General features: G+C 41.0%; 1 protein-coding gene across 3 annotated transcripts in view; it reads left to right on the forward strand.

Moving 5' to 3' along the window:
• The window catches only part of LOC101744837 (scavenger receptor class B member 1), an 86,540-nt gene extending 63,965 nt beyond the window's left edge, over positions 1 to 22,575 (forward strand). For all 3 annotated transcript variants that reach the window (XM_004925939.5, XM_062675471.1, XM_012690224.4), the window contains 8 exons: positions 1,772 to 1,913; positions 11,829 to 12,035; positions 12,449 to 12,675; positions 16,748 to 16,905; positions 16,984 to 17,105; positions 18,085 to 18,210; positions 18,948 to 19,090; positions 19,631 to 22,575. In XM_004925939.5, the coding sequence (XP_004925996.1) occupies positions 1,772 to 1,913; positions 11,829 to 12,035; positions 12,449 to 12,675; positions 16,748 to 16,905; positions 16,984 to 17,105; positions 18,085 to 18,210; positions 18,948 to 19,090; positions 19,631 to 19,742 (1,237 nt within the window). In that variant the 3' untranslated portion in view covers positions 19,743 to 22,575. The remainder of the gene's footprint in view (positions 1 to 1,771; positions 1,914 to 11,828; positions 12,036 to 12,448; positions 12,676 to 16,747; positions 16,906 to 16,983; positions 17,106 to 18,084; positions 18,211 to 18,947; positions 19,091 to 19,630) is intronic.
• Positions 22,576 to 25,088: the final 2,513 nt, after the last annotated feature.

The raw sequence follows: 25,088 nt of genomic DNA on the forward strand, positions 1-25,088 counted from the left end.
AATAAACTGTGCAAAACCGAACTCTCTGTTTTACTGAATGACATACCTACTTCACTTTGTGACACTGAAGAGAAATTGTTTTTAAAAACTAAAGAGTTTTGAACAAAGGTTTTTTCATATTCATATATTTCAATACATTTTCCTTTGCATACAATCCGTATAGGATTGTCTGGCACGTGCGTGTTCAATAATGTGCCGTGCTCCACCGTAACCTAGTAATTATATTATCAATAAAAATAATTAGCCGTCTTATCGTTTACACGATCTCTCTCGGGCAACCTCACCAGGTTTTTTTTTTCTTTCTTTTTTATGGCTTACATGAATGGACGAGCTCACAGCCCACCTGGTGTTAAGTGATTACCGGGGCACGTAGACATCTACAACGTAAATTCGTTACCCACCTTGAGATATGAGTTCCAAGGTCTCAATATAGTTACAACGGCTGCCCACCAAATCAAAACGCATTACTGCTTCACGACTGAAATAGGTAGGGTGGTGCTACCTACCCGCGCGGACTCACAAGAGGTCCTACCATCAGTAATTACGCAAACTATAAATTTGCGGGTTTGATTTTTGTGACAAGATGTTATTCCTTCACCGTGGAAGTCAATCGTGAACATTTGTTAAGTACGCGTATTTCATTAGAAAAATTGGTACCCGCCTGCAAGATTCGAACACCTGTGCATCTCGCTCGACACGAATGTAACAGACGTTTTATCTTTTGGGCCACGACGACTTGACGTATTAAAGGTACTTATGAAAGATAGCTGGTCACGAATGGCCACGTTAACCGTAAAGTTTACGGAATGATCTCATTTGTAAAACAAATTAGAATAACTTAAGATTTAACAGTTACTTTTCAAATTAATTAATTTCGAAAGATTGACGTCGCGGATCTGTAGAATAGGTATTTCTTTGAATAATTCATTCGTTAGCGATAATTATTTGAGGAAGTCGACTGCGGTGGATGCGACCACAAATCTCTGTTGATCGAATTCTAGATGATTCATTACGTCCAGCGTTAACAATGTCAATTAATAAACAATTAATAACATATTTCGTGTCGATTATTCGTTGAGTGTTGATCGTTTCTTAAAACACATAATCGATTGTTATTATCATTCGAATTAAACGAATCTATGTCAGATTTAATTACCAGTTGTAATGTACGTGAGGAGAACTGTTTAAGCTAGATTAACTTAACTGGGAAAGGGCCATATTTTATTAATAGAGTACCGTAAGGTGGCTTATGAAGCGACGTATCCACTGCCACTGAGTGTTTTTCCGTAAACATGTGCAGTAAAATTTCGGTTATTCCCATATTTGCGTAATTACTGGTGGTAGGACCTCTCGTGAGTCCGCACGGGTAGGTACCACCGCGCTGCCTATTTCTGCCGTGAATTAGTAATGCGTTGTAACTATACTGAGAGCCTAGAGCTCATATCTCAAGGTGAGAGGCGGCATTTACGTTGTAAATGTAACCAGTAACCACTTAACATCAGGTGGACTGTGAGCTCGTTAACTACTATCTCTTAGTGCCTAGCTTCGTTTTCTCCGTTTCTTGTTAATATTATTATATTGTGAAATAGTATGATTGACTCATTTAATTCTGAGTGTAAATTTCCCACTAATGTGGTTTTTAATAACAAACCACACATCAACGATCACAAACTTTCGTATTTATAACGTTTTTAAGACAAATACTAACTGACAGCATCTTCGAATTCAAAATGCGCGTGCGTTACTAATGCATCTCTTTTACCGCCAACAGTGAGGAGTGGGAGAAGATCAACATAACAGACAACGAGAATGGCACGCTGTCCTTCCACTACAAGAGGACGTACACCTTCCAGCCGGAGATGAGCAACGGGATGGACGACGATGCGGTCGTCGTGCCCAACATACCGATGCTGGTGAGTGTACTCCTCCACATTTGGACGGGGACTGGATATAATGGCATCTGGATGCGAGAGACAACCAAGCCGGTGGCTAACTCTTGGAACGTCGTGAGAAGAAGCGTATGTGGCGGCATTTGTTCATTCGGTTTAACGGTAAGCAGCGGCTTGAGTCTGCCCCAGGCATTGCTGAAGTCCATGGGCGACGGTAACCACTCAACATCAGATGGGCCGTATGCTCGTCTGCCTACAAAAGCAATAAAAAAAATCACAAATTAACTTTTAATTAGTTGTTGAGGGTACTGGTTCCAGGTGAAAATTTGGTTTGAAAGTTTGGTTTAGAAGGCGACGAGGATAGGTCCCATCTGAAGGTATGTGGTTACCGTTGGTCATGAACGTCAGCAGTGCCAGCGACACAGCCAAGCTGCTACCTGCTGCTGAGTAATATCTGAAAACCTCGTTTGGAAAAAAACGTAGTGGGTAGTAAAAAGTAGTATGGATGAACTCTACTCCGGAGTAGAGTTGTTTACCATCCATGTTTACCGTGCGATAGTAAAAACAAGATGATGTTGTCATCTCAAAATAAAAACTCTTAGAGTATTCCCCGTGGAACTAACACGGAGAAAACCGAAGTTTCTTCGTAGATCAAGAGGTTCCAAGCAAGCTGTCTCAGTAACTTATAGGGAGCGGCTCAACTCCACTCCCATCTTTAGATTGCCGATAACCAGCCACCAGCAGAACTACTGTATACTGGTCTACCTTTAAAGACACTAACAAAACCTCCCCCTGGTTACGTCCACTGGATGAGAAGAAGATCGTCGTAGTACGCAAACCTCCAAGAGTATATATCGTTGTTTTCTGCTCTACGTTATGTCCAGAGACACCGACATCAAGAAGCCAGTACAAAACTCTTAAGAGCGGCGTCAAAAAGCATTAGTTTCGGAGAAATTGCCTGTGGACGCGCTCTGTTTGGCGCGATGCGTTCTTTCGCAATTTTTACATCAAAGATACTTTACGCTCCGTCGTCTCCGTGCGCGACTCTAATACGTAATTTACACAGCTTATAAACGAATTAGACGGGATAATTATTTATCTGTTTAATTGCTTAATTATTGACACTACGTTTTTTTTCCTACCTATGCTAATAGCCTTGAGAGGCTATTTCAGCTTCGCCCTAACATGTAGGTGAGCTCACGGGGCTCAAACCGGAGCGTTGCTAACACTGGCCCTAGCATGAGCAGTGCTTCGCAGAATCTACCACCGGATCGGAAACGCGACCCACTGAGAAGATCCGGCGAGAAACTCAGTGGGCTGTGTCTATGGGTTAATTCACTCGTCGAGCCTTTTTTTGCTTAGTGCGAGTTTTTTAACTCAAAGTTGTATGGAGTTGGAACAGCTTCCCTTCGTTTGCCGCTAGGAACGCTGTTCTAACTCCATACAAATTTGAGTTAAGTTTTACGCTATCGAGAACGTAATAAACTCAAACTAAGCACACTGAAGATTAGGGCAGGTATTCGAAATGTATACAAGCACATTCAGGATGTTTCGTCTACTGTTTGTCTAAGGAATCATTTAGGAATGTTCTGAGGAATTGTTTCTGATGATACCATCATCTAGTTTTTACCATCGCACCGCCCGCCATCGGAGCTCATCCATACTACCTGGAGCCACTGCGTTCATCCACAGTCCGTTTCTAAAGATATTTTTTGCCACGTACCATTCGGGTTTAGTACGAGCTATCCTCCACGGTCTTTCTCGAGCGCTATGACATGTCCTTCTTCAAGCGAGGCTTGTGGAGAGTACTTAACGGTTGGCAGCGGCTTGGCTCTGCATTTCATATGGTCGTCTGCATACAAGGGCAATTAAAAAAAAAAGGTTTCCTCTACACATGCACGTCTACACACACTCTAGATGTTATGGTACGCGAACGTCCACAACAATGGTCCGTCGCACACGTCACTCCGGGTGAAAGTCGACCCACATACGATCGTCTCGCTTACACACCGACCGCCCGGCGCAAGAATTATAAATATGAGGACCTAAATAACGTCCGCGAACTAATATTACCCGGAACGAATCGTTTGGTTGTTTGTTATCCACAACGGGGACATGGCAAACGACCAGACTTAAAATATGTGATTTTATAAAGCCACTGCGCTGAAGCAGTAATGCGTTTCGGTTTGAAGGGTAAGGCCACCATTGTAACTATAGTAACCTTAGAACTTATATCTTTTTTTATGTTAGAGAGTTTATGGGTGGCCCGGAGGTCTTTCCAGTTTTACCAGGGTAGGTGGGCGAGCAAGGGCGCAGCCAAGAAAACTCATATCTCAAGGTGGGTGGCATTTACGTTGTAGATGTCTATGAACTCCCGTAGCCACTTAAAGCCAGGTGGTTACCAAAACCAACCCATCTAAGCAATAAATAAAAACGATGTTTATATAAAGCATTATCTTCGGTATTCCCGGGACCTAATGAATACTACATTTACAGGTAGCCCTACTTTAACACGGTTCCCCTCTAACACGAAAAATTCCCCAACGCCCTCTTATAACACGGTAATTCTACAACACGATAACGAGATTTTTGTTTAAAATTATTTCGAAAATTACTTTGTGCAATATGAACACACAATATATGGGAATAATTGAAATTTTTACTGCTTATTTTTATGTATAATAGCTAAAGAAATACTTACAGGCATAGTTGAGATGTTTCGTTTAGAAAAATTACTCTCCTCTTTGTAGTGGCTTCTAATCTCATATAACGCGGTTTCGCACAGCGCGCGTCTTTGTAGGACCGTATCTACCGTGTTATAGGAGAGTTAATTGTGCATTAGAAATTTTGCGTATATAATTATCATTTTCTTTTTTCTTTATCGCAAACGGAATGTATATTTCGTGCATTAATTAATGTCGCCGCGGCCTATAACGATAACACGCCCGGTGCGTAGTGACGAGTCTGAACTTCGGATCTCACAGCCATACACCAAAATTTTCCAGAGAGATACGTACTCATAAGCATCTTAGCTGTCAAATAATATAGATGTCAGTAAATGCCAGTTAGTCACCGCCGTTTTCCCTATTTATGTCTGTGCGAAGTGGTCATCCGTTCCAATTTGAAGGGTGGGGCAGCCATTATACAATACAATAATGATGATAACTTCGACCTGGTGTCTAAAGGTCTCACCTTACCACTGAATACCAGACGAAATCGTCTACGCTATAAACAAATCTCCTCTGAAAGCAACGATTTTCCGAGGGTTTCGATAACTCAATACCGGATGGAGTAAGACTAAAAATTTGGAAAAGTTCACTTTTTTCTTTTTTCCTACCTGTGCTAAGTTAGGATAAGATAGGTTAGGATAGCCTTGAGAAGCTATATCAGCGTTACCCTGGCATGTAGGTGAGCTCACGGGGCTCAAGCCGGAGTGTTGCTAACACTGGCCCTAGCAAGAGCAGTGCTTCGCGGAATCTACCACCAGATCGGAAACGCGACCCACTGAGAAGATCCGGCGAGAAGCTCAGTGGGCACTTCACATTAAAAAGCATTAAAAAACTTGGCTTTGATGGTCACACTTTGAATGACATTTCATGTCTGTACTTCTGACCATTGAGGAATTAAGACAGATAGGGTCCTGTTCCAGTTCAAAAGCAGCAGCCAACGACTATAATAGTATACTGCGTACGCAAAATCGCGTATCTGCGCCATTGATCCTTAACAAGTTCCTTCATTTGGACCCAAATAAGATTCGTCAATCAAACGGTGCGGCCGTAAGAGACAGTACATAACCAAGCGACCTTCGGACTCGTCGTGTCGATCATAGGTGCGCACTGACGACTGGCACCGCGACCCGTAATTTCACACGCAGACGGACAGCAATCGGACGCCCATTCGAAACGGTGATCAGGCGTGGTGGTGACTGCAAAGTGAAATCACATTACCTTACGCATTTACCCGTTTACGAGACACGTGCTATTAAAAGGAAATCATAATCATAGAAGTTGTTTTGTAAGCGTATTCACGTGCAAAGTCATTTTTTATCACTTCAGAAGGCTTAGGAATGAATTCCCCTCCGCGGCCTTTCCCAAGCGCTACAACATGCTCTTCTTCAAATGAGGATTAGCGGAGAGCCCTACTAAGGCCCTCCCTGGCATTGTTAACGTCCATCAACGACAATAACCACCCTCCATCGGCTATACTCGTCTGCTTCCGAAGACAATAGAAATGCTGTGAGAATTAATCACGATGATCCAAACCATCTTTACGGAGCTCGACTTTCCTACCTTTCAAGACAGTTTCATTTCCTTTCTTCCACCTTTGTAGTTGACAGTCTCCCAATGTGTCTCCTAACCCTAAGTTCTTAAGTATTGAGCGGTGGTCAACTTGGACATCCAATATTAAGCGGACCCTTTTACGCGCCCAGAATAACTATAATCTGGTCTGAGCTGTAGAATGCCAGCTCGATTATCGATCGGAGAGATTAATGAGTGTTATTTAAGCTATTTAGCATTTACAATCTTCATGTCTCCGAAGCCCAAAACACCTGGTAACATGGAATAGTTGTGGACTTAGACAAGTTCAATGTATTGAGGTGTGAATATGTAAAACAAATTGCCGAATCGGTTCCTTGACAAGCCAGCCGCAGTCCGAGTTAGCCTCGGACTAACGGTGAATAAAACTGGATTTCAATAATTCAAGCCGCTAATTTCTGTTCTTGGATATAATCTTTACGTAAAGAAAAACTTTTATTTAGTTAAGATAAGATTTTTCTTAGACGGAATCCCTCAGATGTCTGTCATTCAGTGAAAAGAGAGTTTTGTACAGTTTATTAATACTGTTTAAAATATTAATTTTAAAAGAGATGAAGGCTTTAATTGTTGCTTTCTTAATAGATCACAGAAAAAGCAATTTAGTATTTTATTGTTTATTCATTCTGATGTATATTGTGTCGGCTGAAGTTAGCTTAACATGCATGTGTAGTAAGGTTTCAATGTATCGAGCCAGTATGAAGTAAGCCAGTCGCACATTAAATCGTCAACCAATACAGTCGAATTGTATAATATTGTTACGCCAGTAAGAGTAACGCCATTTATCGCTGAATAGTCGAACGAATATCGAAGGATCTAGTACCACCTAGAACGCTCGAGAAGTACAACGCCATCTATGGTGGTGGGAGGGTGGTAGGACATCTTGTGAGTTCGCACTGATAGGTATCACCACCCCGCCTATTACTGCCGTGAAGCAGTAATGCGTTCCAGTTTGAAGGCCCGGGCAGCCGTTGTAACTATACTTGAGACCTTAGAACTTATTTCACAAGGTGGGAGGCGCATTTACGTTGTAGATGTCTATGGGCTCCAGTAACCACTTAACACCAGGTGGGCCGTGAGCTCGTCCACCCATCTAAGCAATAAAAAAACCTATCCATATGTAGTTTTTTGCTAAGAAACACAGTCTATTTATAGTCTCGCGTGTGTGCGTTCGTAGCTCGGTCGTTGAACCGATAGCGAATCCAGACCGGATAAGCTAAAACCCATCTTAAATCGTCACAAGCAAAGCGGTTTATCGTATACCCACACAGTTTTACATAATACGTTTTGTGAATGCGTAATGCTTAAGAAATAACTGCATATGCTCACGCTTCTCGTACGAGTTCACGGCTCGATCGTTTTTAAGTTGTCATCATAGTCGATACCAATTTTATTGTATCCCAAACAAAACATATATAGCGGTTTTGTACCAGAAATAAGCCGTGCCGTGAAGCAATAATGCGGTTTGAAGGGTGGGGCAGCCGTTGTAACTATACTGAGACCTTAGAACTCATATCTCATAGTGGGTGGCGCATTTACATTGTAGATGTCTAATCTCCGGTAACCATTTAACACCAGGTGGGCTTTGAGTTCGTTCATTATCTATGCAATTAAAATAAAAAGTAAAATGTGCAGCGGACAATAGTGGCGTACAATGTGCGGCCACGCGTGAGCCGGTCGCTCGGGTCGGAGCCGCTAATGAAGGAAATTGTTTTAGCAAACTGACCAGCCTTAACGTGTCGGCTCCGGGCGTGGGCGGCACGCCGCAACGGACACTGAACTGACGGCATAAATTATAATAACATACAGTTATATGTACTAGTTCTTTTATTGCTTAGATGGGTGGACGAACTCACGCCGACCTGGTGTTAAATGGTTATCGAAGCCCATAGACAGTTCGACACCAGAATCCTCTCTTTGTGGCCGCCGGGAACTACAGAGTATTAAGCGGTAGGCAGCGGCTTGGCTCTGTCCCTGGCATTGCTGAAGTCCATGGGCGACGGTAACCACTCACTATCAGGTCGGCCGTATGCCCGTCTGCCTACAAAGGCAATAAAAAAAAACAGCCGATCCTGCGGACCAAATGGTAAACAGTCGACGTCGCCCAAAACACGTCATTTCAGATCCTCCCGATCCACTAATGGTGCTTTTAGGTGTCTCAAGCACCGGTCACCGTGCTCGCCGAACCCGTCACTCGCGACGAAAGCGCTCGGCGAGTAAATTAACCCTCCGACACAGCCCACTGAGTTTCTCGCCGGATCTTCTCAGTGGGTCGCGTTTCCGATCCGGTGGTAGATTCTGCAAAGCACGTGTTAGCTACGTCGTTCGTGTTAGCTACGTCGTCAGGTTCGAGCCCCGTGAGCTCACCTACTAACTCGGTGAATCTAGAATAGCCCCTCGAGGTTACTAGAATAGGTAGGAAAATAATAATTGACATCTACAACGTAAATGCCACCCACCTTGAGATATGAGTTCTAAGGTTTCAGTATAGTTACAACAGCTGCCCCGACCTTCAAACCGAAACGCACTGCTTCACGGCAGAAATAGGCAGAGTGGTGGTACCCACCCGTGCGGACTCACACACGTCTTACCACTCGTAAAAAAACCAGTGTGGATACCGTAACAGAAGCGCGTCAGAGATTGTTAAGAATTTTCCATATCTTTGATGCAACAGTCGATTACATTTTGCAATTCAAAATGGGAGCAATTGAAACATGATTCAATGAAAAAATTATAAAATCCTTATTAACACAATTTCACAATAGCTGATAAAACTCTAAAGTACGTACACGATGAAGTAATAACATCGTGTAATGAAAAATCAGACCCGCATTCAGATATAATCTCCTTAATAACTATAACTAGAGGTCCCGCAGTAGTCGAAATTAGACTATAATTAATAGGAATTGTAAGTTTGTACACTATTATGATTGTATTTTATACTTCTATAATCACATATTTCGCCAAGGCTACACTATAAAAAATATTAACAAAGACAAACAATATTTAATCTATTGTCAATTTGACCACAGACGTCAAGAACAAAGGTTTGACAATAAATAGTATGCATGCGTGTGTGCGTCAAATACATGGTATGTAGTGTGTGTAATGTTTTCTTTATTGATTTAATGTATGTTTTCTGCATTATTTAAAAAAAATATTAGCATTGTGCACTTCTTCTCTATATTCTCTATAAGCGTGGAAAATTTCATACTCCGCCGTCCGAGCAATTTTCGTAAAAAGGGATACAAAGTTTTTGCTTCACGTATTAATATATAGATAATATTTTAGTCACTAGACAGTCAAAAATGTATATCTAATATAACACATAAATTTGCAGCGGATAGCTAGCATAGAATAGAAGACATAACGTGACTGATGCGTTAAGCTCACTAAAGACATTTTCAAAGTATGTTTGCATATATACAAGTTCCGAACAATAACATTTGGACTTGATTCGCGAAGCAGTTGCCCTTGAGTTGTTAGGTCTTCTGAGCGCTGAGGTAGCTGTTAACAAATCCCATCCCTCCTACCTGAGCTTATGCTCGTCCACCTGTACTGGTAACACTAGAAAGGGCCACAATATTTCGGCTGCCGGTCTACCAAATATCACCCGTTCGGTGGAAGATTTCCCCTTTGTCGTTACATTTATTTATTTATCGCTTAGATGGGTGGACGAGCTCACAGCCCACCTGGTGTTAAGTGATTACTGGAGCCCATAGACATGTACGACGTAAATGCGCCACCCTCTTTGAGATATAAGTTCCTTACTCAAGTATACTTACAACGGCTGCCCCACCCTTCAAACCGAAACGCGTTACTGCTTCACGGCAGAAATAGGCAGAGTGGTGGTACCTACCCACGCGGACTCACAAGAGACTTTACCACCAGTAAACATCCCAAACCGGTGCCCTACGTTGGACCAACAGCCTTCGCACTGCATTGTCAGCGCGTCAAGAACTTCAACCACCACAGACCCCGCAGTCTCGCAGTTAACAAGTGATCAACTTCAGCTTCATCGCAGCCGAATCACTGCGGTTCTCGGTCCTTCTTCTTCTTCTCCATCGCTCCCTCATTGCTGAGGATCGTGACTCCGTTTTAGCTTGTCGACTGTCAGCCTCCATCGGTTCCGGTCAGTCCTATATAATACCTAATTAATTCTGATCAAAGTTGCTTTGGTAACCAGTCTGACGTCACGTTCGCGCGAGACCTTCAGCGGCCGGGTCGTGTCTAATCGAGGAAGAACATGTTGCTAACCTTTCCAAATTGCCCAATTCACATCATTAATTTGTAATAAGTGCGCAATATAAAAAATGTTAATTCGTTTGTGGTGCGGCCTTGTCGCAACCTCGCTTGCTTGTCAAATTCCGCTTAGTTCTGGCCCTTGTGAGAAGGACTGTGTTTTTTTTCCCTACCTAAGCTGGTAGCCTTGAGAGGCTATTCCAGCGTAACCTTAACTAGTAGGTGAGCTCACGGGGCTCAAACCTGACGACGTTGCTAACACAAACCCTAGCAAGAGCCGTGCTTCGCAGAATCTACCACCGGATCGGAAACGCGACCCACTGAGAAGATCCGGCGAGAAACTCAGTGGGCTGTGTCTGAGGGTTAATTTACTCGTCGAGCCCCTCGTCGCAAGCGACGGGTTCGACGAGAACGGTGACTAGTGCTTGAAGTACCTAAAAGCACCGTTAGTGGATCGGGAGGATCCGAAATGACGTAAGGACTGTGTGGCTGTGTGGTGTGGACATGGAAATGTTGTAAACGCGCTTGAGAGGATCACTAGAGAATCGACAACTACGTTCTCAGAGTATAATTCAGGGTATTCAGTCCCGTCTGGGCGTAATTCAAATAGCTCTTAAGGCTACCAGCGAATGTTTAGGGAAAAAAGACATTAGGATCGTCAACTGCTGTTTTCTGGCGGTAGGATGCAGCGAATGGGTAGGGAAAGATAGGCATTAGGATCGTCAACTCTCGTTTTTTGGTGCTAGTACTAATAGGTCTATACCACAACTGCCGCAATCACGCGTTCTGGCTTAAATGGTAGGAAATCACACAACGCAGCTGAAATTTAGTTTTCTTTGTGATGTCAATAGTCTTTAGTAAACATTCAACACCGGCTCAGCTTTGAGGTCGCTTATTTACTAGTAGAGACCTCAAAGCCCCCTAATGCAGCATCCGATTTGTCACGTTTATGGACTGATCAAGTTGAAGCCTTTGTGAAGTTCGTATTGTCGCCGATTGTGGCGCGTTTTAGACACAATTAAAACTCTATACTTTTACAGCTTAATTTCGGGTGGTGGTACCTACCCGTGCGGACTCACAAGACGTTCTATCACCAGTACTTAATTACGCAAATTATAATTTTCTAGGTTTGATTTCTATTACACGGTGTTATTCCTTCACCGTGGAAGTCATTCGTGAACTATTTGTTAAGTACGTATTTCATTACAAAAATTAGTACCCGCCTGCGGGATTCAATGTTCGGTGGATCGCTACTTATGAATGCACCGAACGTCTTATCATTTAGGTCACGACGACTTCTGAACTCAAATAAGCACATACATAGCTCTTGATACTGCTTCGCTTTGAATGTGACTGTATAATATTTGGTTTCGTTTGTTCCCAGAGCGCGACATCTCAATCGAAGCACGCCGCTAGGTTCCTGCGTCTCGCCATGGCTTCCATCATGGACATATTGAAGATCAAGCCTTTTGTCGAGGTGTCCGTCGGTCAGCTGCTCTGGGGCTATGAAGATCCGCTCCTGAAGTTGGCCAAGGACGTCGTGCCCAAGGAGCAGAAGTTGCCTTACGAGGAATTCGGACTTTTTTATGGCGTAAGTACTCTTTCTTTACTCTGGTATAGGATGGAGACGATCGGAAGCAGAATTAGATATTACATGTACCTTTAATATGTCTATAATTCAATGAATACTTTAAAAGATGTTCGCAAACATATCAGGTCATTTCATTTATAGACATTATTGATGGATTGACGTTCAAACTTCGCTAACACAGGATACGGTTTAGATTCACAACAGAAATATATTATCCGGAATCCGAACCTGCGTGGCGTGTTTATCATTGTTTTTTTTATTGCCTTTGTATGCAGACGAGCATACGGCCTCACATGTTGGTGAGTGGCTACCGTCGCCCATGGACGTCAGCAATGCCAGGGGCAGAGCCAATCCGCTGCCTGCTGTTTAAAAATGTTGATTATAAATGATGGTTCTGTTTAAAACGAGCACAGAAGAACGGCACCTCTCCGGACGTGGTGACGATGTTCACTGGTGCTACGGACATGACCCGCTACGGCATCGTGGACCGCTACAACATGAGGGACCGGCTGCCCCACTGGACCACGGACCAGTGCAACAGCGTCGCCGGCTCCGACGGGTCCATCTTCCCGCCGCACATCACCGCGAACGACACGCTCCGGGTCTACGACAAGGACCTCTGCCGATTGCTTCCGCTGAGGTACGTTTATGTGAGACTTCTCCCCTCTTTTTAATACGCTTTTATTAGCTTCAGACGTATGTATGTTAGTATGTAACGGAATCTTTGATGAATCGAAGATGATCTTGACCGCCTTCAAAACGTCGGATTAACTCTAAATTTGGTATACTTATTAAGGACCGATGAAAAATCAATATTAAAAAAAAATGAAAAAAAATATTGAAAAAATTGAAATTCAACTAAAAAATTGAAAATAAATTTAGATAAATTTGAATTAAAAATAGTGTAAGAAAAAATTATTTTATATAAAAAAGCGTGGGGTGCATGTAAGTAGTAAGTGGTGCAAGTAGAAGGGTTGTTTTGATAATATCCTGAAAAGCACCCCACGCTTTTTTACAATAAAATCATTTTTTCTTACGCGAGTTTTAATTCAAATTTATTTAAAAAATATATATTTTTAGTTGGATTTTCTATAAAAGTGTATTTTGTTAGTTTTTTTAAACTATTATTAATTTGTAGTGAAACTTCTTTAGGCGCGTTGAGAGGAAAATTTAACTCGCGACAGATCCGTTACGGCTAGAGAGAAAAGATACAATTTAGGACGTGCGAGAGTGAGAAAATAGACAGAGCGTCTCGCGAACCATCGACCGTGGAGAGGGAAAGGACAAAGCGAGCTAGGTCGTTTCTCTTATACACAGCATTCGCTATTACAAGAGAAATTTGACTTAAGGATGAAAAATAAAAAATACCACTATACTACACACCGCGAAAGAAGTTTCACTTCTTTAACGTGCACCAAGTTGCAAGCGCATAATTTTTTTTATGATTGAGGGATCACTGGGAGCCCGGAGGCCTTTCCAGTTTCACCAGGACAGGTGGGCGAGCAAGGGCTCAGCCAGAAGGGATGAAAACTTTTCCACCCACCCATGTGTCGTGTTAACAATCGAAGCTTTTTAGGTTAATTTCTAATATTTCGATGTATTGTACTGTTAATTTTCGCTCAATACTCGTGCGGACAGATGCGATTGTGGCCTTCAAACCTAGTTATTTACTAATAGTTCTTAAGGAATACGTACAAAGTATAATTGAGCGTAAAACACCATTATTGGCAATAATGAATCATGATTTATAGCTTAGTTTATTCTACATTGATACCCATTTGTTAAATTAGTAACATGAAACCGTTATTCTACCATATTTGATATTTAGTAGACACTGTTTTGATGGGAAAAAATGTTGTGTTTAATTTATTGCTTAAAAACACAAATTACCGTTAAAATACTCAAATATTAATAAGCTAAAAAATTTTAAGTAAATTCTGTTACAATTAACATTATTAATACTTTGAATAATTATCGTAATTGGAAATGCAAATCATTTTGTTGGCGCCGTCTTTTCATCCGCCTGGATAATGATAATGTTTGTTTATATCAGTTTAAAGTAGGTAATTTATGTAAAATAATTTACTCGGGAGTCATGTGAAACTGACTAAAATATTTATTCTGAATATTCAAGCTACATTTCATGAATTGTTTCGCGTTAAATTCATTTGTTTATATAAAAGAAGTTGTAGTTGCTAGAACCATTACAAAAATGCTAATTGTGTAAAAATTAAGATAGCGCTTTTTGTAGTATTCACGCAATATTAACGTTTCATAGAATTGTGTTGTATTTTCGTTGTAATGACTTTTACGTGTGAAAATCCTCTAGTATCGCCAAAATAAATACATATATATATAGTCGTCTTGGCCTAAAGGATAAGACCTCCGGTGCATTCGTGTCGAGCGAGATACATCGGTGTTCGAATCCCGCAGGCGGGTACCAATTTTTTTAATGAAATACGCGTACTTAACAAATGTTCACGATTGACTTCCAAGGTGAAGGAATAACATCGTGTAATAAAAACCAAACCCGCAAAATTATAATTTGCGTAATCACTGGTGGTAGGACCTCTTGTGAGTCCGCACGGGTAGGTACCACCACCCCGTCTATTTCCGCCGTGAAGCAGTAATGCGTTTCGGTTAGAAGGCTGGGCTAGCCGTTGTAGATGTCTATGGACTCTGGTAAACACTTAACACCAGCTGGACCGTGAGGTCATTCACCCATCTAAGAAATAAATATATACCATTGAATTCAGACATTGACCAGCGCTAATCACTGACATGAGATGCATCACGACGCAGCTTATTAAAATGTTGTGGAACTTATAATTTCCGTGGTGTAACATAACGTTTCGAGTACCTACGTATGTTGAATTTGCTTTGTAGTTCATATTGCGCAATCGTTCGCGACGGTGTGAACAATCGTTATTACTAAAAGAAAATCTTTTGATTGTTTGCGCAGCGTCCGTATGTTACACCGTGTTGTAAATCATAATGAACGAACATAAATTTTATTTTGAAGTTCGGAAGTATTTCGGATTCACGGAACGTTCGCGATTCGATCTGGTATTAAACATAAAAAAAATTACTACTTCTAACATTGTATGTGGTAGTCTGTGGTCCTTAATAATACGGACATCAAAATTACATTTACAATTAAATCCCGCATTTATTATTGTCATTGCTTACGACGTATCGAATATTTAACTAAAAAATAAATTAAAAAAAACTCGCGAAAATCGAAGAAAACACTGTGACAATTCTGTGCTTTCAACGAGACAGTAAATATCACAGAACACAAGATATTTGACAGATGCCTGAATCTCGCTTACGACATTATCAAGATAAGCTTGCATATATACAAGTTCCGAACAACAACATTCGGACCGTCGGTCTACCGAGCAACATCACCCGCTCGGTGGAAGATCTTCCCTTTGTCGTATACCTACAAACTGTTGACTCCGTCGTGATTTGAACACGCAACGCTAAAGTAAACGCAAAATTATGAGTAGCTATGAGTAGCTATGAGTAGTTATTAGTAGTAGTAATATATTATGAGTATAGAAATTCTACTGAAGTACAAATTAACACACCTTTTCTCACAAGTCGAGTGTTTTCGATATGCGCTTCCCCCATTTGCTATTCGACGATAGATGGCGTTGCTCTTACCGGCGTAACAATATATTGCGAGTCTCTTTTGAAAATTGCTTACATCATTTCGGATCTTCCCGATTTATTGTCGGTCCTTTTGGGCGATCTAAGCACCGGTCCAAGCCTCGTCGAAGTCATTGATTATGACGAGCGAACTAACTAACCCATAGACAGAGCTCACTGAGTTTCTCGCCGGAACTTCTCAGTGGTTCGCGATTGTAGATTTAGCGAAGCACTGCTACACATTTAGTAAAGCTATACCATAGGCCCACAATGAGAAGATAGGCAAAAAAAGGTCATTTTTTGGTCCATTATTTTGTTTTCATTGGGAAAGGATTCGTTATCGGTGGAAGTCCAACATTAGGCTTCATAGTACTACATAAAACAACAATTATTTTAATGGTTCGCTGCGATTTTTATTCGAACTTGCCCCTTAAATAGGATTACTTTACGGTGTGAATGTAAATCGTGTGGATAACTCAAATGACTAAGTGTCTTTATTGTTTCGCTTGGCAATTGTTTGTTCACACGTTCACTTTTCAATTCGCCATCTATCTTGGCGCTAATGCCGATCAGAATTTTTCTAATGGCAAGGGGTCTGATGAGCCAGCATGGGCCCATGATCTGTTTAAGCTAGATTAACTTATAAGGAGCTGGGAAAGGGTCATATTTTATTTATAGAGTGCCGTAAAGTGGCTTATGAAGCGACGTATCCACTGCCATTGAGTGTTTTTCCGTAAACGTGTAAATTTCGGTTATTCCCATATTTGCGTAATTAATGGCGGTAGGACCTCTTGTGAGTCCGCACTGGTAGATGCCACCACCCTGCCTATTTCTGCCTTGAAGCAGTAATGCGTTTCGGTTGGAAGGATCGGACAGCCGTCGTACTGTAAAACTGAGGCTTATGTCTCGAGGTACCTTGTTCACATTCTAAGCAATGACACAATTAAAGCTAGTGGCGCCAGAAAACTGAATTTATTTTTACCAGTCTTATAGTTGGGACCGGTGACCAGCGGTGAAGGAACTTACACCTCAATATAAGAACGATTATTCAATTCCAGGTATCTCGAAACGGTGGAATCTTCAGCCGGAGTCGAAGGCTATAGGTTCACTCCCCCTGAGGATGTCTTCGCTAACGACGAGCACAATAAGTGCTTCTGTCCTGCCGGTCCCCCCTGCGCCCCCGACGGACTCTTCAACGTCTCCCTCTGCCAATACGGTGAGCAGATTCTTTCAGCTTTGTGCTGATGACGAGCTCTACAAACAGTCCTACGCAACTATAGGCGACTCCTTTCAGATTCTCCCATAATGCTATCGTTCCCTCACTTCTACTTGGCGGACCCGAGCCTGCGGGAGGCAGTCGAGGGCATCTCACCACCAGTACCAGAGAAGCACAGACTGTACATCGACGTGCAGCCCGTAAGCTTGAATTTGGTTTTTGTAAAAGCTTCATTAATGTAATTCATAATTGAGGCAGTCAGTGCAAAAGTGTCCTAAGCTTATCATAGTTACTATGGAAATAATGAGGTTGTAATTTACTTTTACACTGCTTCATAGGCATAAACAATACTCGCAAAAACAATGTTTACAAATCCATCTGTTCCCTATGGGTGAGACTCGGATAGGCCGGTTTTGCATCAAAATTTATTATGTTTTAAATAAATTGCAATTATATGAGCGCGAATATGAAAAATTGTGGGTTAGGCCACTTTTGCACTGACGGTCTCAATTTAGCGTAATGCAAACTGTTATGGGTTCAAACGGGTCGGTCGATTGGTCCGCCAATTTATACCGCAACGCGAATCCAAATGGTTTTATAGCAAATGGTTTTTTTTATTGCTTAGTTGGGTGGACGACCTCACAGCCCACCTGGTATTAAGTGGTTACTGGAGCCCATAGAGATCTACAACGTAAATGCGCCACCCATCTTGAGGTATAAGTTTTAGGTCTCAGTATAGTTACAACGGCTGCCCCGCCCTTCAAACCGAAACGCATTACTGCTTCATGGCAGAAATAGGCAGGGTGGTGGTACCTAGCCGTGCGAACTCATAAGACGTCCTACCACCAGTAAGAGTCCAGTGTGTGCTGCGTTATTCACACGACGTGCTTGCTAAGCACGAGGTCTAGATAGCATCTAACCTGTCAAAGTTACGCTTACGTGGGCCAGACTGGTCAAGATCCGAGGGATTCTCATTCGGAGGAATACCACTGTAAGCGCACTCGCGAAATTTGAGCTTCTGATAACTTCTCCCAGAATGTCCACTGTGCACTACCACATCCTAAATATATTGCATTGATATGTACCATAATCTGTTCTCGGAAAGAAAGACAGACGCTGAATCCTAATATGTCTTAACCAGAAACTAGTCTCCTATTATCATACGTGTTCTGTTTCCAGGAGATGGGTATAGCAATGCGCGCTCGAGCTAGGATCCAGATTAACCTGGCCGTCTCCCAGGTCTTGGACATCAAGCAGGTGGCCAACTTCCCAGATATCGTCTTCCCCATATTGTGGTTCGAAGAGGTACGATTTGACGTCAATAAGGATCTGTGATTCGGTAGAGCATGATTTAAGGCGGCGCTGGTAGATTTTTTATTAACGCCGAAATTGATGAACACAGAATCTACCTGGTCATCGAAACCTATAGATATCACAAAGGTAAAAATGCCCAGAGCCGCTGTCCTACCCTTCAAATCAGAAATGGTGATGCTCTGAGGAATTGTTTGAGCTGATCCCATCATCTCGTTTTTACCCTGGCACCGCCCGCCACCGGAGTAGAGTTCATCCATACTACCTGGTGCCACTGCGGTCATCCACAGTGCGTTTCCAGAGACCTTTTTTGCCACGTCCCATCCGGCTATGGAATGAACTCCTCTCCACGGTGTTTCCCGAGCGCTATGACATGTCCTTCTTCAAACGAGGCTTGTGGAGAGTATTATCTAAATCTAATTGCTTCAGGTTTCTATAATCCTTTCTATATATGTTTTGTACAATTCAAACAGACCTCAAGTCTCAAGACGCGTGACGACATTCACATCTAATCTCTATGTTTATAAATGAACATCGTTTCTGCAAAGATATACGAACTGGTTGGCGTTGTTGTTAGATCTGAAAGCGTTCCGGCGCCGCACCGCCAGGATTTCAACGTACCGGCGGGCACATGACCGTTCTGACCGCTCTTGTGCCCGCCGGTACGTTCTGAATGTCGCTGCTTGTGTCGGGTGTCGCAGTGGGTGAGGTCGCGCGTTGTCGTGTCGCAGGGTATAGACGAGCTGCCGGAGCGGGTGTCGTCGCTGCTGCGGCTGGCGACGCGCGTGCCGGGCGTGGCGCGGGCGGCGCTGGCGGGCGGGCTGTGCGCGCTGGGCGCCGCGCTCGTGCTGCTCGCCGTCACCTGCCTCATCAGGTACGCACACCGCCCCAACATTACATAGAAAGCTAATAAAGAATATATGTGCAATAAAGCTTACTATAAAGTCAATGATTATCTAGAAGATTGCACAAAGTGGGAATGAGTTGCTCGCTCCGGGAATTTGAGACCACCTTGAGATATAAGTTCTAAGGTCTCAGTATAGTTACAACGGCTGTCCCACTCTTCAAACCGAAAAGCATTACAGCTTCACAGCAGAAATAGGTAGGGTGGTGGTACCTACCCGCGCGGACTCACAAGAGGTCCTACCACCAGTAATTACGCAAATTATAATTTGCGGATTTGGTTTTTATTAGACGATGTTATTCCTTCACTGCGGAAGTCAATCGTGCACATTTGTTGAGTACCTACGTGTATTTCATTAGAAAAATTGGTACCCGCCTAAGATTCGAACACCGGTGCATCGCTACACACAAATGCACCGGACGTCTTATCCGTTAGGCCACGACGACTTAAATTTAGATTTATTTCGTTAAATGTTCAGTAATTTAGCCGTGTTGTTTTTGATTTTCACAGATCGTCTCACAGACAAAGCACTCTCAGGCTGGAGGCTCACGTTGTCGCGAAGCCGCCTCCACCCAAAACACCGAGCAAAGAAAGCGCCTACGAACTGAACAGCCGGAGATAATATAGATAAACAAAATGTTATTAACATATTATATAGATAATATAGATAAGGATTTTCTTTTCAAACTCACAAGAAACAAATCGGAAAATTCTGTTCTTCAAGGATTATTATATAAAGGAGGGTAGTCTTTAAATGTTCGAATTCAATTTTTTTTACCAAAAAATTAAAAAAAAGCGTTAAAGTTGTCTACTACCAAATTTAATTTGTCATCAACAAGATTTCCAGCTTAAGTTCGTTTAACCAGGGAATATTTTATTATTCAAGGACATTTTGTAAAATTTCACAGGTAAAATTTTATTTTCATATATCTACCTGGTATTAGCAGTTCCAGAGAATTTAGTTAAACAGCACATAGTAAGGATTAATAAATAATAAATGGGAATTGGTGCGTCCCTAGTTTTTTGATTTCCTCTTCGAATATTTATTTCGATCCTCTGTAAAATGAATACAACTTGTGCAGAGAAAAAAGCCCGTTGGGCTAAATTTAAATAAATAGTGAGTAGCGGAATAGAATTTGAAACTTTTCCATCAGCGATAGGTTTTCATTAAATTACGGTAACGGGGTCTGCCATTACGACGAATCGATTTTTAAGGGCACAAAAAGTATCGAATACTATTTTATGATTATTTTTAGTCGATTTTTTACCGATAGTTACTAGTCTTCACTACGCGGTCCGTCCATAAAGATGTTTATAGGTTTTTATTTTTATATTACGATGTAATTTTTCAAAGTTTTTATTGGTTGCGTTATTACTTTACATGTATAGTAATGGGAATTACAAGTATTTTTACAATTGATTACAAAAATAATGGGCGATTATTTGAAAAGGTTTGAACTTAAAGTAAAGATGACGAGGGCGATGAGTTGACTAAGTTTTTGCGTCTATAATTTAAACAAAGTGATTGGGTCAGTTTTATAGTTTGTGTGACAGATTGAAAGCTCACAGAAAAATATTTTGAGGCCTTCTTTTTTTTTTATATGTTTGTCACTTTCAATTCAGTTGTTTAATTTTTAAATCAAATTTCCATTATTCCCGTTAATGTACAATGTAATAAGAACTTTGAATACTATGACTGATAAATAAAATCTGTCGATAATTTTTAAAGATATAAAAATGTCAAAGAAAACTGTCAATATTGTCTGTTTCTTAAAATCCTGAAGTATATTTTTTGAGGATTCTACTTTAAATATAGGCAATCATAGCATACCCTTAACTTTACGGGATTGCGCGAGATACATTTTATTTAGGTAGGTAAATCAATACATTCCCATAACTTCTTAATCCCACTTAAATAGGGCGGGTTTTTATTTAATTTAAAGTATTTTCAGGGTTAAAATGCCGCATATTAATACATTTTTTAAATGCATATGTGTTCGAAATGCGATATTTCATTGATTTCATTAGAAGCACGAGTCAAATTTGACTTAATTCCTTTCGTGTAGCACAGATCAGGATCACGAGGTGACAGGACGATTTTGTATTCTTCAGTGCTGCCAATTTATTGTTTGTTCAACTACAGATGTATTAATAATTATTATAACGATTATTAAGCTTTTAACATTTGAGAGAATGCACAATAACAATTTGTTATCCCATTGCTTCATGCTTAAAATGAAGTACCTATTAAATTACTTAATTTTCAAAAACTCGATAGATTCCCGCCATTTATTTATCAAGATTATTATAATTACCATGCGCTAAAAGATCGGGTATTCAATAGCCGTAAACGAATTAAAAAAATAGTGAAATATTAGTGCTCTATTAATAGCCACCTTAAATTGAAATATTTTGCGAATTGTCGTACCCGACTGCTGAAGGATGGGTGATTTTATTGTCATATGTACTGAAATAATAATATAATATAACTAAAAACTAAAAACAGATTCACAAAATCTTGTAATTTTAACAATAAAATTTACGATTTAATGATGCTCTGAATTTTTAAACAAAAATACTTTTTTTTCATCTAGATTCACATAATTTTTTTAGAATTTATACCTTTTTTTAAACTATTTGCTAGATAATATATTCTCTATGCATGATATTTAAAAGCATAGATTTTTACCTAAGGGAATTTAATAAAAAATATATTTTTGCAAAATATTGTATGTTTTTTCACAAATACGTATATGTTTAAAGATTGTTTTGGTGGTAGGGCATTCAATTCTTAAAAAAAGGGTTGACAATTCCGTCCTTTCATATCACAACGTGTAGGTACGTCGGTCACAATGTTATATTTTTTTTACATATATGAGAATTAAGAATTTATATAATGAATTTTGCTCAAAAAATACTTGTATGATTGCTGAATGACAGGTTTAATATATACAAATATATATATTTAGTAATGGCCTTATACATAATTAGTTGGAGTCCGATAACTCATTATGTACAAGACCGTCTTAATGGCCGCACAGCGCCGCGGCGTAGGTAAAGTTATGTTTTAATATGGCAACTGGAATTTTTGTAGGAAAACACATGGACGTTTCGAAGGAAGCATATTAATGATTTCGCTGGAATTTGTCACGCATTTAAAATTTTCTGTTAGTCCTTATATTGCATTCTTTAACATAACATCCTGTATACGTTAGGACACGTTTCGCGAACCTTCCGGCGTTGGTGTGTAATGTGCACACTCCGGTTTCAAATTTGTTTTGATTTATCGGAATTATTAGACGCTAAACATTTTGTTCGCGCCTTTTTTATTACATTTGACGTCCATGTTGTTTTCTGGTGATGTCGTAACGTAAAATTGAACTAGGGTTACTTTATAATGTAAAATATTAATAATACAATATGACTTGTAAATAAAGGTGTATGTTATAGTTGAATGTTGTTTTTTTACGTATGACCTAACGAATGCGGTGACAGATTCCCTCTCCCGTCATTTTCTGACTTGAGGGATGGAAAAGTTGTAGAATCGTCGTGGCCTAAAGGATAAGACTTCCGGTGCATTTGTATGTAGCGATGCAACGGTGTTCGAATCCCGCAGGCGGGTATCAATTTTTCTAATGAAATACGTACTTATCAAATGTTCACGATTGACTTCTACGGTGAAGAAAAAATGTCGTCTAATAAAAATCAAACCCTATGGGCTCCAGTAACCACTTAACACCAGGTGGACCGTGAGCTCGTCCACACATCTAAGCTATAAAAAAATAAAAAAAAGTTAACGGCCAAAGCAAAATACACCACGTCCTTACGGATTCACCTGAGAAACTGACACTGTTAGACGCTTACAGCTCTAAAGTTGGGAGTAGGCGCAAAACCTCTGGTAACCGTACCTATGGAACTCTACGAGATACTTAACTTATAACATTAGCCCGCTGACGGTGAGTTTCTCGCCGAACCTTCTCAGCGAGTCGAGATTTCGATCCGGTAATAGATGCATTAGTAAAGCAACTGCCCTTGAGATATTAGGTCTCATTCGGAGTACGTATTTTCCAAAGTTACCAATTTCGGGTCTGGTATCACTATATCACGTCAGTTAGGAATATTAAAGTGCCTTATTCACCATCCATCTTGCTGTACGTCCCGCCAAGGCCATGCACGATGCACGATGCATTTAGCGCTTTATTCACGATCCATCACGGCTGTACGTCAGCTCAAGGCCGCAATTAATAATAATTATCGACGTACGTCAAGCCTATTCATGATCCTTTTGCATCGTGCATCGTGCATGGCCTTGGCGGGACGTACAGCAAGATGGATGGTGAATAAGGCACTTAAAGCTAAAATTTCAGTTCTTAAGCGCCTTATTCACGATCCATCTTGCTGTACGTCCCGCCAAGGCCATGCACGATGCACGATGCATTTAGCGCTTTATTCACGATCCATCACGGCTGTACGTCAGCTCAAGGCCGCAAGCGCGAACAGTATAAATCGAACGAATTAAATGAGAGGGTTTTAATTTATTTAAAATGCCAGCTGTTTTATCAAAACGTCAAAAATGGGAGACCTGCTGATGTTGTCAGCTGCAGCAGCAGAAGAGAGGCAAAAAATAGCAAGAAGTTTTGGATGATTTTTTTAAACGTGCAGAGTATACTCAAATAATTAATATCATTTTTTACGCACGCTATCAATCCTTGCAGCTTCCCCTAAAATGGACCTAAAAAATTGTAATACGTTTATTATTTTTTGTTTATTCATATAGTCTGCGCTTGAGACATTCCACAAACATGTGGAACTTATATCTTTCAATAAATCTTGAAAGTGTTTCACGATCCATTTTGACGTGCAGTCTCCTCTCGAAGCAACCTCTAAATGTTAAATTTGCTGTACAGCAATTCTACACACGATCAAGCACGCACGACGCAGGACCGCTCTGACGTACGTCAGCGTTATTCGCTGTCTATCTGCACGACGTTCGCGGTGGTGGGGGCACTCGCTGGACGCAAAATCGGTCGTGCAAATCCAGCAAACAATTAATAATAATTATCGACGTACGTCAAGCCTATTCATGATCGTTTTGCATCGTGCATCGTGCATGGCCTTGGCGGGACGTACAGCAAGATGGATCGTGAATAAGGCGCTTTAATCAACTATCGCAAACACTGTCTCCTAAAATTGTCAAAAAGAATCTTTTAAAATTGTAACATGAAACAGCTTTTTAAATTTAATTTAATTGACTCACCACATATATCAATGTTTAATTTAACTTAGGTAATTATTATGCGTTGCGTTTAAATTGAATGAGCAATCTCATATACCTATACATATTTTTTTTCAATTATATTATTGAGTGCAAATTTTACTTGTTTCACTTTTGGCGGGCTTTCTATCTCTACCACAGACTATAACACTGTATCCTGGGAATACTGGTCGTGGCTGTACGCCTACGATCTCTCATATTTAATAGTTTTTTTCTCTATTACGGATCCATCAGATCCAATAAGCTTTGCATTAGACGCCTTCAGCTCTAACACTAGGAGCAGGCTTAGGGACCTCGGTAACCGTACTCGTCGAACTCGACAAATAGGTCGACGTACAACCTAACCCAGACATCAGCCCGCTGGTATTCTCGCCGGATCTCAGCGGATCGCGATTCCGATCCGGTAGTAGATTCATTCGCGAAGCAATTGCTCTTGAGTTGTTATTAGGTCTCCTTCGGAGCAGCTCGGGCAGTTGTTAGAAAATCCCACCCCCGCTGGCTGAGCCTTTGCTCCTGTCCTGGTGACACTGGAAAAGCCTCCGGGCCACCAGTAATCGTTCAATCATAAAATAAAAAAATTACAGATTCCAGGCGCCCCCGAACCGGGAACCAGCGCTACACTATAAACACGAGCCCTCACTAGCATAGATTATACACTTAATATATTTGAGACTCACTAGGCCTCCTCTCTTT

The sequence above is a fragment of the Bombyx mori genome, chromosome 23 (assembly GCF_030269925.1).
Source record: "Bombyx mori chromosome 23, ASM3026992v2".
NCBI classification, from domain to species: domain Eukaryota; kingdom Metazoa; phylum Arthropoda; class Insecta; order Lepidoptera; family Bombycidae; genus Bombyx; species Bombyx mori.